The sequence below is a fragment of the Schistocerca nitens genome, chromosome 4, assembly GCF_023898315.1.
Source record: "Schistocerca nitens isolate TAMUIC-IGC-003100 chromosome 4, iqSchNite1.1, whole genome shotgun sequence".
In the NCBI taxonomy this organism is placed as follows: Eukaryota; Metazoa; Arthropoda; class Insecta; order Orthoptera; family Acrididae; genus Schistocerca; species Schistocerca nitens.
This window is the reverse complement of record NC_064617.1, coordinates 565,934,574-565,950,057: the sequence shown is the minus strand read 5'-3', so window position 1 is coordinate 565,950,057 and position 15,484 is coordinate 565,934,574. Positions and strand designations below refer to the sequence as shown.

The 15,484-nt window shown below is 39.9% G+C and overlaps 1 protein-coding gene across 2 annotated transcripts in view; it reads left to right on the top strand.

Moving 5' to 3' along the window:
* LOC126252871 (tetratricopeptide repeat protein 17) overlaps positions 1–15,484 on the top strand; it is a 319,229-nt gene that overhangs the window by 288,221 nt on the left and 15,524 nt on the right. The window contains exons 12-13 of one of the 2 annotated variants that reach the window (XR_007545864.1): positions 1,947–2,144; positions 7,286–7,391. Coding sequence is in view for 1 of the 2 variants with exons in the window: in XM_049953825.1 (XP_049809782.1) it covers positions 1,947–2,144 (198 nt within the window). In the remaining variant the exon portion in view is untranslated. The remainder of the gene's footprint in view (positions 1–1,946; positions 2,145–7,285; positions 7,392–15,484) is intronic. The other variant, XM_049953825.1, reaches the window with a different exon arrangement.

The window sequence follows — 15,484 nt, the reverse complement described above, 5'->3', positions numbered from 1 at the left end:
GTGATATGATCATTCTGGCGTGTGAATTGGAAGCCCAGGGTCACTCTATGACATATTGTAAATACTGAATGGGTGTGGTTAAAGTACAGTTACTCACAGAGGTTCAGTCTGGGCTGTAATTATTGTATGGCAGTGAGACTTGGTAGATGTTATAATGTGTTAAAGCAGAACCAATTTATGCTGGTTGGGAATGGGGCATGGACAGAAAAGGTCAAAAAACATAAAATTGATGTTATTATTAACCAGTGCTTACACAGTTTGTTCAATATGAGCTTTGGAAAAGTTGGCAAGATGCTGTACAGCACCAGATTTGCACTTGGTGGCCAGAATTGGAACTAAGTTTTTTCCAGTGTAAACTGATTCCACATTAACTCATTAGAATATCTACCCAGTTTCACTGGCATATGAAAGTTACAACCCACACTGGACCTTTGTGAGTAGCTTCACAGTAATTATAACCACCCAAGACAATTTATCTGTACAGCACAGCATACTGGAAGCAGTCAATTACAATTCACAATCATGACTGCAAGGAGCATCTATATCTGTCATTTGTTTGTAGTTCAGAAGCAGTCCAAAGAATCAGAGAGTTCACACTACTTGCATAAAATGCCACTGTCCACTGACTCATATTACAAACAAATCAAGTTGACTTACAGGTACCAGAAGAAGAAATCAATGGGCACACATAGAACAGTCTCATCGGTCAGTTCGCCACTAAAAGACCACTGTGGCAGAAACTTTCACTACTGATCTGTTACACGTAAAATATTGAAGTTCATGTTGTTATGATGCCTTTAAAAGCAACTTGATAAAAGCATGTTATTCATATGCTACATCGCAAACTAGGCAAGTGAAAGGTTTTCCATCTCTAAATTGCCAGCCGTGGTGGCCAAGTGGTTCTAGGCACTTCAGTCTGGAACCGCGCGACCGCTACGGTCGCAGGTTCGAATCCTGCCTCGGGCATGGATGTGTGTGATGTCCTTAGATTAGTTAGGTTTAAGTAGTTCTAAGTTCTAGGGGACTGATGACCTCAGATGTTAAGTCCCATAGTGCTCAGAGCCATTTGAACCATCTCTAAATTCCTACCTTACTTGAGGAAGACTGTGCTGTAATATTGCTGTCAGAATATTATATCTCTTGTAGAAATCATGATATTTGCAAAAGAGAGATTAGGACATGTAGCACAGCAAATATATAGCCATTTTGTCCTCACTCAGTATGGTTCAAATAGGGCAAAAAATCTCTAATATTGGTACAAAGCAACCTTTGGCCACACACTGTACAAATGTTATTTTAGGAAATAAGTGTATCTCATTAAAAAGAGCCTAACATAAATACATCTGAAGATCCCTGTTGTGTATGTAACATTCATCTCTTAAAAAAATATCCTGTCTAGACTGTGGTGCTTTGACCAAAGTACTGTTGCTTTGATATTTCTGTAGTTCTTCAGATGTGTAAATTGTTTACCTATATAATTACATACAATGATGATCACATTGTTCAGAAGCAAATATTTAATAGTTCACTGTGCAATTTCAAGAATGATTGAGGACACAAGAAACTGAAGCTGTAAGCATCTATGGAAAAAGATGTGCAACCTAGACATGGTTGGCAAAAGTGCAGAAGTTACTAGTGAACAAATAGTTGCAGTTTAATTTGTAAATTAAGAATATTTTAGCTATCTTTCTTTAATAAGCCATGCTTCATTTCTTGCTTCACTTTCTTATACTTCCTTTTTTTTAATTTTCCTTTGTAGGTCAAATACATTTTTGTGGTCTTATTTTGGAGTTCCTGCTTTACAAAAGATACTTAGTAAACGTTTTGTGTTGTAACAGATTATTAAAGTTGTATTTCTTCTCACTGTGATAATATAAATACTACACTGACTAATGTAAAATTTTGCATCAATATTTGTTTTTGATAAAGTGATTTTCTGTCCTCAGCCCACATCCAACTTCATGATGGCTGTTATTTTAGAATCAAAGAAGAACTTCACAGGTGCAATTTACCACCTTCAACAAGTTTTGGTCCATGGACCTAACAGCTACTTACGAGGAGCTGCTACAAAATTTCTGCATCAGACGTCATGCAGGTTCAAATTTAGGAGTAAAGATTCTTCAGCCACAGCTTCCAGTACAGAGGTACTTAGAAACGACTCATAACTCATAAATAAATGTGTAGGTCAACTACTGTTATGCAGGGTTGTCCTTATTTGAAAAGTGTACCACACAAAGGCCATTACTCATTGTTTTGTGAGGGTGAGCACATTCAAAAGAGTAGGACCTAACATTTTTAAAGGTTTGTTGAGGAGTAATCGTGCAATGGACAAGAGAGGACCGTGCATTCACTGTGGTGACTTACTTTTCCAATGGCCATTCTTTCATCGCAATCCAGCGTGCATTCAGTGACCAGTTTCACATTGTGCCTGCAGGTTGTGCTGCTGATCAAAAAATCAGTTATTATATGGGTGGACATATTTATGGATACTGGAAACCAGGACCTTCAAGAACCACCAGAACACCAGAAAACTTCAAGAAACTAAGGCTGGCGATTTTGAATCCCCCAATCGATCTGCTCACAAACATATGCAGTTGCTCTTGCAATTTCTAATTGCATAGTGAGATGAATTCTTGATGAAGACTTAAATTTCATCCATACAAAATGACAGTGGTTCACACACCTAAACCACATGATTTTATTTCATGAAAACTGCATGTGAAGCCTTAACTGCCTCACGTCACCCCTGTGTTCCTCGGTGACGAGGCACATTTTTTGTTGTCTGGAAGTGTGAATAAACAAAATGTGCGCTATTGGAGTGGCATGAACATCTGAAAACTTCCTGGACAGCACCTGCATACAGAATTTGTGACTGGTGTGAAGAATCCAAATGTGGCATTATTGGCCCATAGTTTTTCAAACAGAATGATGAGGCTGTTATGGTCACTTCAGAGCATTATGTCCAGATGATTGAGGAGTTTTTTCTTCTGAACTTGAAGAAATGAATGTGGGCAACATCCGGTTCCAACAAGATAGCTCCATGGCTCACACTGCAAAAACATCAATGACACTCTTGCGCCTACAGTTCCCCGACTGTCTCATCTCGTTAACGGGTGATCTTCAGTGGCCAACACACTTGCCATATTTACTCCCTTGTGACTTTTTCTTATGGCCCGCATCTCGTGGTCGTGCGGTAGCGTTCTCGCTTCCCACGCCCGGGTTCCCGGGTTCGATTCCCGGCGGGGTCAGGGATTTTCTCTGCCTCGTGATGGCTGGGTGTTGTGTGATGTCCTTAGGTTAGTTAGGTTTAAGTAGTTCTAAGTTCTAGGGGACTGATGACCATAGATGTTAAGTCCTATAGTGCTCAGAGCCATTTTTTCTTATGGGGCTATCTTAATTCCTTGGTGTATACCAGTCCTCCTCAGACCATGGGTGAGCTGCGGAACCATATTCATGCTGCTATCACCAATGTAGACAGAAACATGCTGGACAAAGTGGACCAAAACTTCCCATTTCAACTTTCCAAATACACTGAGCAGAAATGAGACCACCTTCAAGATATCATTTTCGAAACGTAATGAAATAAAATTTTAAGTGTTCTTCTATATAAAAAAGAAAAATCATCATGGGCGACAAGATTTATTGTTATCAGTATGAACCTAAAGGAAATGTCTAAGTGCAGAAATTCATGTGAAGGATCAATGCATTTGATGAGATAACCACATTCAAGTCATTGTGCATGCTAGTTGAACAATATCCCAAAGAAGGACTTTGCTGTCTTTTCACATGGATGTATTAATATTGTGTGTATTCTGTGCATTGCACTCAAGTGAAAGTGGCATTGGGTGCAGGGGATGACTGTGTAGGACACCTGAACCATTAAAACATCAACTTAACTTTTGTCTATTTTTTATTTATACAGTCTCAAAACTTTTTGGACTAAGGGGGTATTCCTAGCCTCCTCCAAAGCTCTCTTTCCCTCCCTAAGCTTCACCCATTGCTACTGTTGTTTGTTAAGGTGCTCATCATCATTGTGCCACTTCCAATATGTTATCAGATGAGTGCTTGTATGTAGAAGAACACCAGTTATTCACAAGTTTACAAGACTAGGCCAGGCACGAAATAGCAGTTTTGGAAACAGCGGTTGCCTGATCACTTGCATAATGACTGGATGAACCAATCATCCTCTGCTCACACTAAAATATCCTGTATGACAATGTAAGTAAAAGGCCAGACACTGCACAAAACCTTGAAACATATGCCACATACATCTCACTGTCTTCTAAAATTGATAGCAGCTCTGCTGACCAACTGATTTCAGCTCTTTTGTTATGATATAAAATACACCAACTTAACATGTGTTGAACTGTAATTGGTTCACAACAAGCATCATGAACTGGTGAGTGTCAAGTCCGAGAGGTAAGCCACATATCAAGGCGTGTGTCCTATTTGAAGAAATGGTGAGCAAGTTGTATCGCATCTAATTGATTGACAGCAGATATACCACCATATTTCCGGCATTTCACTGACCTTTCTGCTCTCCTCTTCTTTCTCTTCCTCCAGTCCTCCAATAGATGCAGTATGGACATGCTCAGCAATGATATTATGGCTTGCAGAGGTATAGCACATTTGGTAGGTTACATGTCTCAATGGCTGCTGTATCACTCATTCCCACAAAACCTGGTACCTAGCAGAATGATACCTTCTTCCCGTATCCTTGCAACTAGAGAAGGGTTTCCTGAATATTCTGAACAGTTTCTGTGTTGGTTACATATGCTGGACGGTCTGCAGAGTACCAAGGGAATCTGACCAGATGAGGAATATCAACCCTTGATCATATCTGATCTGATTCACAACTCTTTATAATCACATAGATTTCAGTATGAAATACAATTAACTCACTGGGGATGCAGATTCCAAGGACACGGTCTGCAAAAGCAATAGAACAACTAATAGTGTGCCCTTGTTTTGACCCATCAGTATATTCTTTGATAAAATCTTGATACTGATTTAAAATGTTAAAAAATTGTCCTTAAAAACTGGCCTTCAGTGAACAATTTTCTGCACTGTGTCAAACCTGAATTTATTTTCCATGTTATCAAGTTCCAATGTAGTGCTTTACTTGAACTTTGTCTTCATATGTTGACACCATACACACCTAGATCTGTTAAATGCTGCTTTGCACATGTATTAAGCTGTTTTGTCATTTATGATAATTTTTGTAAAATCATTCCAAGGTTGCACAAAGGTTAGTTGTTGCAGGAAAGGATGTTTAAGTCAAAACGAGTGGAGCCAAATGCTTGTTTGGCCACTTCAAGCCTCCATCAGTCAGATAAAGCAGCTCAGCTTCATCTGTGCGCACTCTTGGTATAGAGCTTGTCTTGTGGATCAATGTGGTTTTTTGTGATGTACTGATTCCAGCTTCTTTAAGTATATTGGTCACCATGAGCCATTACCATGCAACTATTATCTAGGTGAGAGTGCATGAAACTTTTATAAAATTGCAGCAAGTAGTTCTATCTCCTCCCCCCCCCCTCCCCTCCCCATTTGTTTTTTGTAATTAGTTTAGGTATGTCATCAGAATTAGTACCTTATCAAATAAGAGGCCCCAGAACCTCCCCATAGTTCTTAAATCATAAAACAGTATCCATTGTTACTTCTTGCCTCTTTCATTAATGTGTCTCCATTGTATTTTACATAAGCAATCATTCTAGAAAAATGTTGTTAATTTTAATTAAACTCTCTTCTAAAATTCCTGTGATTTTATTTTAACTCTTTTTCATAATATGGAGCAATTTCACAGTCTGTGACACAAAGTTCATGTATTATTTGGTCTTTATGTTGATAGACCTGGCAAAAACATGAGAGTAAAGTAGCCAACACAATCTTTCATCCTTAAATTTAAATAGACAGACCTTAACAAAATAATTATGAAGTTAGTTTAGGGTTTTAAGTGACAATCTCTAATTGGAAAAGTAATTATTAGTGCATTTGAAAGTAATTGCTCCTGTTAGAGAACAAAATTATTGCTCACTTGACAAGTGAATTTGCTTTCATTGTAATTTCATCTGATTTTTCTGCCATTGTGTGCTTTATAGACATTTCATTTTCCTACATGTTCTTCGTATCTGCAACATTCACATTAGCTCCATGACCTTAATACCGCATGCAACAATAGTATTTTGTCTAGCATTTGCTTTGTTTTTAACATTTAATTCAATAATATTTATTAACTATGCATAGTGCCTAGTTGTTGGCAAAAAACATTGTTATCATTTCTCCATATTCTCCAATTCTTTTTGAGTCACGTCCAAGTTTGAGCTAACCTTAAGGTTGAGTAAACCTTAAGTTCATGTGCTTAATTAATTAATTAATTAATTAATTAATGCACCAGAGCCCACAGTGACATCAGGAGTGAGGGCAGTGTCATCATGGATTAAAACACTGGTCTTGCTTTGGGAGAAGTGGAGATAAAATCATCATCCAGCTAGATCTAGATTTTCTGTGGTATCCCTAAATGGATTAAGACAAAAGCTGGGGTGATCCCTTTGAAAAGATCGTGGCTGGCCCCTATCCAAGATTGTGCTGCTCTCTGATGACCTCATTGTTAAACATATCTTAAATCCTAATCTCCCTTTCTTCATTTTTTGTTGTGACTTTAGTAAAAGACTTGTGATAACTGTACTGTCATCTCATCAGAAATTATGATACTCATCATACATAACATTTCAAAAGTGTTACAGTAAGACACTGACTGTGTTGAAAATATACAATTGTCTTTATGGAAATTGCATGTCCATAACTTAATAGTTTTCAGGGAACCCGTAGGGATGTATAGAGTAAAACATAACTTAAGTAGTGGATGATAAAAATTTGGGGAGGCAGTCTGATTTAGAGGCGACATTATGTTCATGTTAGCAGCATGCTCTGTCACTAGGTAGTCAAATTTTGCTTTCTACCATTGTTTTGCATTGACCATTCATATGGCTGGACAGCTTCAGCGACTGGTTCACAGGCTGTGTGGCTGTTTTACTTAACTCATGCAGTAATAAATAGATTTTTCAAAACATTGATACAGTCAGTGCACATTCCTGAACAGATATTTGGTGGAAGGCAGGGAGTACAACATACAAATGTATTTGGTGTCATTACTGACAATTGCCACATATTTTCAGTCACTTTAATTATATGAACTAAACTGGCAGTACCACTAGACACATTAGATGTAGAGTAAAAAATAGGTTACTTACTGTTACTGACTTTGTATGTATTTATTTTTACACAGAATAGAGCAGCATCATGACACACCATTTCCTACAAGACTGATACTAGAGTATTTAGCTACATTTGAGGTGGTTCATTTTACCATGAACCTTATGTATGCTGGTATGGTAAGGCACTTTTTTCAATTTGTCTTACATATTATATTGTTTTAGGTAGTAGAAGATGGTAATATGTTATTTATTCATTCAACTTTGCATGTAATTTGAAAAGATGTACTACTTGTTTTTATAAATAGCAGAAATCTTAAATTTGAAAGCAAGCAAAAAAACAGGCATCTAATAAATAAATCAGTGCATAAAAAATAAAAATGTATGGTCAGAAGTTGTCAGTGTACTTAATGTCTTGCTCTGCTTTATTCATTTAAGCACATGTCTTATTACTTTAAAAAAGGCTTTGTTTTTAATTTTGTGCCAGCCGGGGTGGCCGAGCGGTTCTAGGCACTGCAGTCTGGAACCACGTGACCGTTACGGTCGCAGGTTCAAATCCTGCCTCGGGCATGGATGTGTGTGGTGTCCTTAGGGTAGTTAGGTTTTTGTGGTTCTAAGTTCTAGGGGACTGATGACCATCAGCAGTTAAGTCCCATAGTGCTCAGAGCCATTTGAACCATTTAATTTTGTGTTCAAACAGTACAGCCTTTTTCTGTCTGCCGTCTTCCAATATGGTATCAGTTGTCACACATTACACATTATCTATTTTAGTGGGCTCCTGATTCACCTTTGTGATGAGGACTTCTTCTGTGCTCCAAATCATTTAGGCTTCACCAGCAATGTATTGTGTCATCAGATCTGACACAGACCACTACTAAAGTATCTGTGCCAGATATGAATGCATAGTTTGTGAACAAAGCCAAGTTCATTGTGAGTTGCACGCTGAACATGCATGCCCAAAGACAGGTGCCCTGCATGCTCAATGTCAGTTTAATACCAAACCAATAAATTTGTTGTCAGGCCAACGCATCGAAGTAGGTCATCATCCCATGTGATGCGTGAAGGAGCCAGAGGATGTTGGGGTGATAGTGGTGGACAGAATGATGACCAAGCATTCAGAGTCCTCCGTGGCCCAACGTCAAGATGCCATTCGTGGCATGAAGTCGATACCACACCACAAAATAATTTCATAAATTGGGTCTGCCAGCCTACAAACATGCTTTGTGCTACCCTTTTTGGCCCACCAACAACACCTTCTTGAAGACTGGATTGCTTGCCGGGACTGGATTGCTTGCTGACGCCATGGCCACTTTGTGTACTGTAAGCAGAAAATCGTCCAGGTTGTTGTAACTGGTGATCCAGGGTGAAGCAGACTGTTTTCTAGTGATTGAATTCTGTGCCAGAGCCAAGTGGTAAGTGGAATAGGGCACTGACATTGGCATGGTGGGTGGTGGGGTGGAAATAGGTTTTATAATGGTACCCACTTAAAAATATAGCTTAGCATTGTGGACACATTGCTGTCTTATCCAGGAGCTTAGAATGGTGGCCAAACAATGAAATTAAGGGATTGTGGTCAGTCGAGATGGAACATGCTACCATATAAATATAAGTGAAATTTCTATATGCCATAAATGATCACTAACACCTCCTCCTCAATTTGGAAACAGTTAAGCAGTGCTGCATTTAATGTTTTAGAAGTGAAGGCTGTTGAGTGCTTAGAGGTATCCACCAACCTGTGAGAAAGACAGCTGCGATGCCATGCTGGGAGGCATCCACTGCCAGTGTTAACAGCAGGCCTGGCGTATAAGGTGCCAGCAGGAGTCTGTCCTTAAGATGCTGAAATGCCTGTTGACAGGTGGTTGATCCTACAAACTTGACCCCTTTCTTGCACAGCTGATTTGAGGGGGTGTGCGATTTATTACACTTGGGTAATGAACCTGACATAATAAGGTATTTTCTCCAGAATGACTGCAAGTGTTTGAGTTTGTTCAGGTCCGCCCCCGGTAGCTCAGTGGTCAGCACAACAGAAAGTCAATCCTAAGGGCCCGGGTTCGATTCCTGGATGGGTCGGAGATTTTCTCCTCTCAGGGACTGGGTGTTGCGTTGTCCTAATCATCATCATTTCATCTCCATCGACGCGCAAGTCGCCGAAGTGGCATCAAATCGAAAGACTTGCACCCGGCGAACCGTCTACCCAACAGGAGGCCCTGGTCACACGACATTTTATTTAGTTTGTTCAGGGCAGGCATTTTTATGATCACATCAACATGTTCTATTCTGAGCATGATACCTTTGTAAGAATATGCCCCCAGTTGTTAATGCTGGTGCAAAGAAACTACACTTTTCCAGCCAACAGCACAAGACATTTTCCTGGAGCCATTTAAATAGGGATTCCAGTTTCTTGTGGTGCTCCAGGTGGGTCGATCTCATAACAGTAATTTCATCCAAATAATTTATAATGTGTGGAATATCCTGAAACAACTATTAGAAATACTTTTGGAAAATGGCAGGCACACACCAAACCCAAAATGGCAAATAATTGTTCCTGCCAATTCAAGGCTAGCAACTGAAATGATGCCTCATCAAATGGCAGTTGGAAGTGCACATCATCTAAATCTATCTTTGAAAAATAGTGGGCTCAAGCCAGTTTTTTCAGTAACTCTCCAGATGATGCAGGGAGTAAAGATCATTGTTGGGCTGAGAGTTAACAGTGAACTTACAATCTCCACAAATGAATAACAACCCATTCAGTTTTTTAATGACCACAATAGGTGTCACCCATTAACTTGTGGAAACTGGGGAAATAATGCTCTGGTCCTGAAGCTATGCAAGTTCTGTCTTAATACCACCATATACTGCAAACGGTAACAGTTGAGAATGGCAAAATGTAGGTACCACAGAAGGCTCCTAGGAAATGTGAGCCATAAAAGTGCATGCACATGCAATAGTAGGCTGAAAGGTCTCCTTATAGAAAGTGCACAGGGCATATATATCAGAAAACAGTACTGAATCTGATATTAAATGAACTTGGTCCTCTGCTTTGAACCCAAAACTGGTAAAAGCATCTAAGCCAAAGATGTTAGTATCAGTATGATAGTGCACAACTGCATATGAATGTTATGTACATGGCCACTAGCAACAATTCTCAGAAGAGAGGACTGTCTCTGTGGAGGTAAGACAGGACCCAGCACCAGGGCTGTTGCAGTGGAAGTGATCTGGCTGTATATGCTCTTGTTGATTAAAGGTGGGACAGCACCTGTGTCTTGCTGGAATTCCATGGTCTAGTCGTATAGTGTCAAGTCCAGCATGAGCTTTTTGTGAAGGTAGGGAAACGGCCTGCTCCGCAACAGTGATGATGTAAACTGCCATGTTGTTCTCATGCCTGGGTGATCCTGCGCCAATGAGCCACTTGTTGTCTCTTGACGGCCAGGCAGTCTTCTGCAAGACATGGCCAACAGTTTGTTGTGCACACTGCTACAGTCAGAGCAGGACTGGCACTTCATTGACGGGTGTGATGAACATAGCAATGCCAAAGCGGAAGGGCATATCTGAAATATCTGAAATGATCACTCCCGGGACAGGGGGGGGGGGGTGGGGGGGGGGGGGTTGCTGATGAACAGACTTAAGTCTCTCATGAGACTAAAAACTTGTGTAACATGTATTTCATTGGGAAAAGCAAGCTGAAATGCTGAAGCAACATCAAAAGATTTTGCAGTGTGAAGCACCTCACCATGACTAGGTTCAAATGGTTCAAATGGCTCTGAGCACTATGGGACTTAACATCTGTGGTCATCCGTCCCCTAGAACTTAGAACTACTTGAACCTAACTAACCTAAGGACATCACACACATCCATGCCCGAGGCAGGATTCGAACCTGCGACCGTAGCAGTCTCGCGGTTCCGGACTGAGCGCCTAGAACCGCTAGACCACCGCAGCCAGCCACATGACTAGGATCAGAATGAGTCAAAAATTTGGCAGTGACCTCCCTGTAAGGTGCAAGATGCACAATCACGTCTAAACTGCACTTGGCATGCAAAACCCTGAAGTCAACAGCCCATGCTGTGCACAGCTGCCCATGTTGCATACGAATCTTATTAAACTGGAGCCTAGCTGTGACAGTTTGTCCGCTGTCTGTAGTATTCAGTTAACACAGCACGAAGATCATTGAAAGACAAATCACAAGGGTCTGAGAGAGGTTGAAATTTCTGCACCACCGTGCACAAACAACTAATAAAAGACAAAAGTGTACTTGCTTTGCTGCCTACCAGAAATGTTGTAAACAAAATGGTGAAGTTCAAAATGATAGAAGTAGACATCCCAGCTACCCAAATACTCGTCAAAGGCACTGAATGGTGGTGGGGGCAAAGCCAAGGCCAACAACTCCCGTTATCATTGCTGCTCAGACACTAGCTGTAAAAGAGCTCTTTGTGCCATTGCCGTTGAGCTGCAAACTGTTGGTGTTGTAGCTGCTGCTGCTACAGTGACAGCTGCTGCTGCAAAGTTCCATAAACTTGGGGTCCATAATACAGAAACCAGAAGCAAACATGTTGCCATAAACATGATAGGATAGTAACTCATTGCTATTAAAGTATCTGCACTAGATATGAACACGTAACCCATAAACAAAGCCAATCCAGGAAGTCACTGTTGAAAGCTGGTTTGGCACCTGAATTGCAGCTTTGTGAGATTTTACAGAACTCATGTAGCATGCTGTGTAAGACTGGCCTGCAGCCACTCATGTAGCACCATGCTGTTATTGGCCTAGCTCATGTGACCCAGCAGCCGCACCTCTAGTAGCACCTGATGGAGGCTAGCTGTAGTGCTCCCGATCCACCATCAATCTTGTCTGCTGGTAGGGGTATTAAAACTGCCACTTTTCAGACGCTCAGGGCAGTAGTATGCATACAAATAACCAGCTTTGCTATTTCCAAGATGCTCATTCTCAGGCCTAGGGCCATAACAAACTGCCCATTGCCAGTTCTCATGTGTCAGATGACTTCCCCATTTACAACCCATAACATCTCAAGAATGATTCCCTATTGATCTCTGCTCTGCTTATATACTTTCCTTACTGTGACATACCAGGTAGCATTCAATCTTCTGGTTGGTAATGTTCATAGTGTTTTGGTTGTCAGTATATGTGTCAATGCCACATTATTACACCTCTTGAAGATAGTGTGCAACCCAGAATCCAAAAAAGAGATTCTGCACCACAAAAACTATTCTCTGTAGCTTTTAGACCATTGAACTCAGAAAATGAAGAAGGAATACATGTTAATGTAACATATCTGCACTACTTTCGTTTTACAGAAATCACTGTACTTTTTGCACCAAACGCTAATAAACTTCAACAGCAAAAAGGGCTTAATAGTACAACTCTGACAGTAGGCTTGAAAATAAATTACAAAAAGATTAAAATAAAGTGCAGTTGGCATTAAAAAAAGGAATTAATTCAGATTTACTATGAAGTCATAAAACCCCTGGAGCAGTTGGTATATTTAAGACATCTGAAAACACTGATGAATGGACAGCAAAAGAAATAAACATAGGAATAGAAATGGCCTGTAATCTTGTTGGGAAACTAAATACGATTTTAAAACTAATCTTCTTATTTTTTGAGATGAAAACTTTACAATGATTGTATATTACCAGTTTTGACAACAAATTAACTAAACATTGCTTCATGAGCCACCAGAAATGTATGTAGGGAATTGCTGGGACTGACAGGACAACAGATAAATAGAACTGGGAACAGACTGTAGTGGAAGATATAATGATGTCATCTACATCTACGTTCACATCTACATGTACAGCCATACTCTGCAAACCACAGTGAAGTGCATGACAGAGGGTACAGCCCATTTACCAGTTATTTGGGGTTTTCCCCCCATTTCATTCACATATGGAATGCAGGAAGAATGTTTAAATGCCTCTGTGTGAGCAGTAATTAGTTTGATCTTTTCCTCACAACCCAAGGTGCAGAAATTAGTTTGATCTTGTCCTCACAACCCCAATGGGAGCAATTTGCTGGGGCTGTTGTAAATTCCTAGAGTCATCATTCAAAGACCTTTCCTGAAAATTTGCATATAGGCGTTGTCTGGATAGTGTATGTCCGTCTTCAAGAATGTGCCAGTTCAGTTCTTTCAACATCACTGTGAAACCCTTCTGTAAGTCAAACAAACATGTGACCATTTGCTGCCCTGCTCTGTATGTATTCAAATCCCCTGTTGGTCCTATTTGGTTCAAGCCCCATACGCTTGAGCAATACGCTAAGATTGGTCACATGAGTGATTTGTAAGCAGTCTCCTTTGTAGACTGAGTACACTTCCCCAGTATTCTACCAGTAAGCTGAAGTCTGCTATCATCTTTACCAATGACTAAGCCTATGTGATTGTTCTGATGGTACCATTTCATGTGTCTACAAAGTGTTATATCCAAGTATGTGTGTGATTTTACCAATTCCAGCTGTGACTCACTGATGTTATACCAATAGAACATTATGTTTTTGTTTCATAATGTGCACCATTTTACATTCTTGAACATTTAAAAAAGTTGCCAAAGTATGCACCACTTATAAATCTTATCTAGCCTTGGGCTGAATATTTATTAAGTTCTTTCAGATTGTACTTCGTTATATGTAACTGCTTCATCTGCGAAAAGTCAGAAGTTGCTATTACTATTGACTGCAAGGTCATTAATATATAACAGTAATAGTAAGGGGCTCAACACACTTCACTGGGGTACACCTGAAGTTGTCTTTGCATTTGTTGATGACTCTCCATCCAAGATAACTTGCTGCATCCTCCCTACCCGGAAATCCTCATTCCAGTCACAAATTTCACTAGATTCCACATATTTTTTATAATAAGCACGGGTGTGGTACTGTGTCAAATATTTTCGGAAATTGGGAAATACTGAATCTTCCGGAGTGCCTTGACCCATGGCTTTCGGCGTGTCATGTAAGAAATGTGTGAGTTGAGTTTCACTTGATCAGTGTTTGAAATCTGTGCTGGTTGCCATGCACGAGGTCATTCTGCTCGAGGTACCTCGTTATGCTTGAGCACAAATATGTTCCAAGGATATCAAATATATTGGGTGGTAGTTTTGTGGATCAGTTCTGTCGACCTTCTTGTAAATGGGTGAGATGTGTGCTTTCATCTAACTACATGGTACAGTTTTTTGTTTGAGGTATCTTTGGTATACTATAATTAAAAGAGGTGCTAACTCATCCACAAATTCAGTGTAGAATTGGGTAGATATTCCATCAGGCCCTGGAGCTTTGCTCAGTGTTAATGGCTTGCTGTTTTCTCAATGTCACTAACACTAACATCTGTTTCACTCTTCACTTGCCTTTGCAGCGGTACGAGAAGTAATTGGAGCAATACTCCTGGTTTTTCCTTTCAATAGGAACTAGAAAGTTAAGCATTTCTCCTTTTGTTTTGCTATCCACAATTTCAGTTCCTATCTCATTCATGATTTCTTGGACACTAACTTTGATGACACTGACAGCCTTTACATGCAACCAGAATTTCTTTTAAGTATTGTGAAAGACAATTCAACTGAATGCTACTACAGTAGTCATTGATGGCTTCACACATAGCTCTCTCAATAGCCAAACATGTTTCTTTTAGCATCTCTCTCTCTATATAGTCCTAGGTTTTGTTTTATATGTATTGTGCAATAGCCTCTATTTCTTTAGAAGTTTCTTTACAGTAACTGCATACCATGAAGGGTCGCTCCCATAATGAAATGTCTACTGGGTACATATCAGTCAAGCACATGGTCAACTATTCTTTTAAACCTGAGCCATAGTTCCTCTACTTGTTCTTGTCATGAGCTAAAAGTTTTCAAGTCCCTCGTTGAAGTATGACACCACTGCTTCTTTGGCTAGTTTACTGCTTCTTTCTCTAGTTTACTGAACATATAAATCCTTCTATTTATTGTAATTGCCCTTTGTACTTTGATAATCACTGTTGCTACAACTGCCTCATGGTCACAGATAACAGTTTCAATGTGTCAGGCCTGGTTGTTGTGATTACATTTAACATATTTCCATCATGAGTGGGCTGCCAAACTATTGGTTCTATGTAGTTTTCAGGGAACACATTTAGCCCACCACTAACAAAACTGTAATCAGCCCAGTTGGTTGTTAAATAGCTTAAGTCTCCTGTGATGATTATAGTTTGATTAGGAAACTTTTGTAAAAGCGAACTCATGTTTTCTCTAAAGTTTTTGGTTACATCAGGAGGTGAGACTGGTGGTCGATAGGATT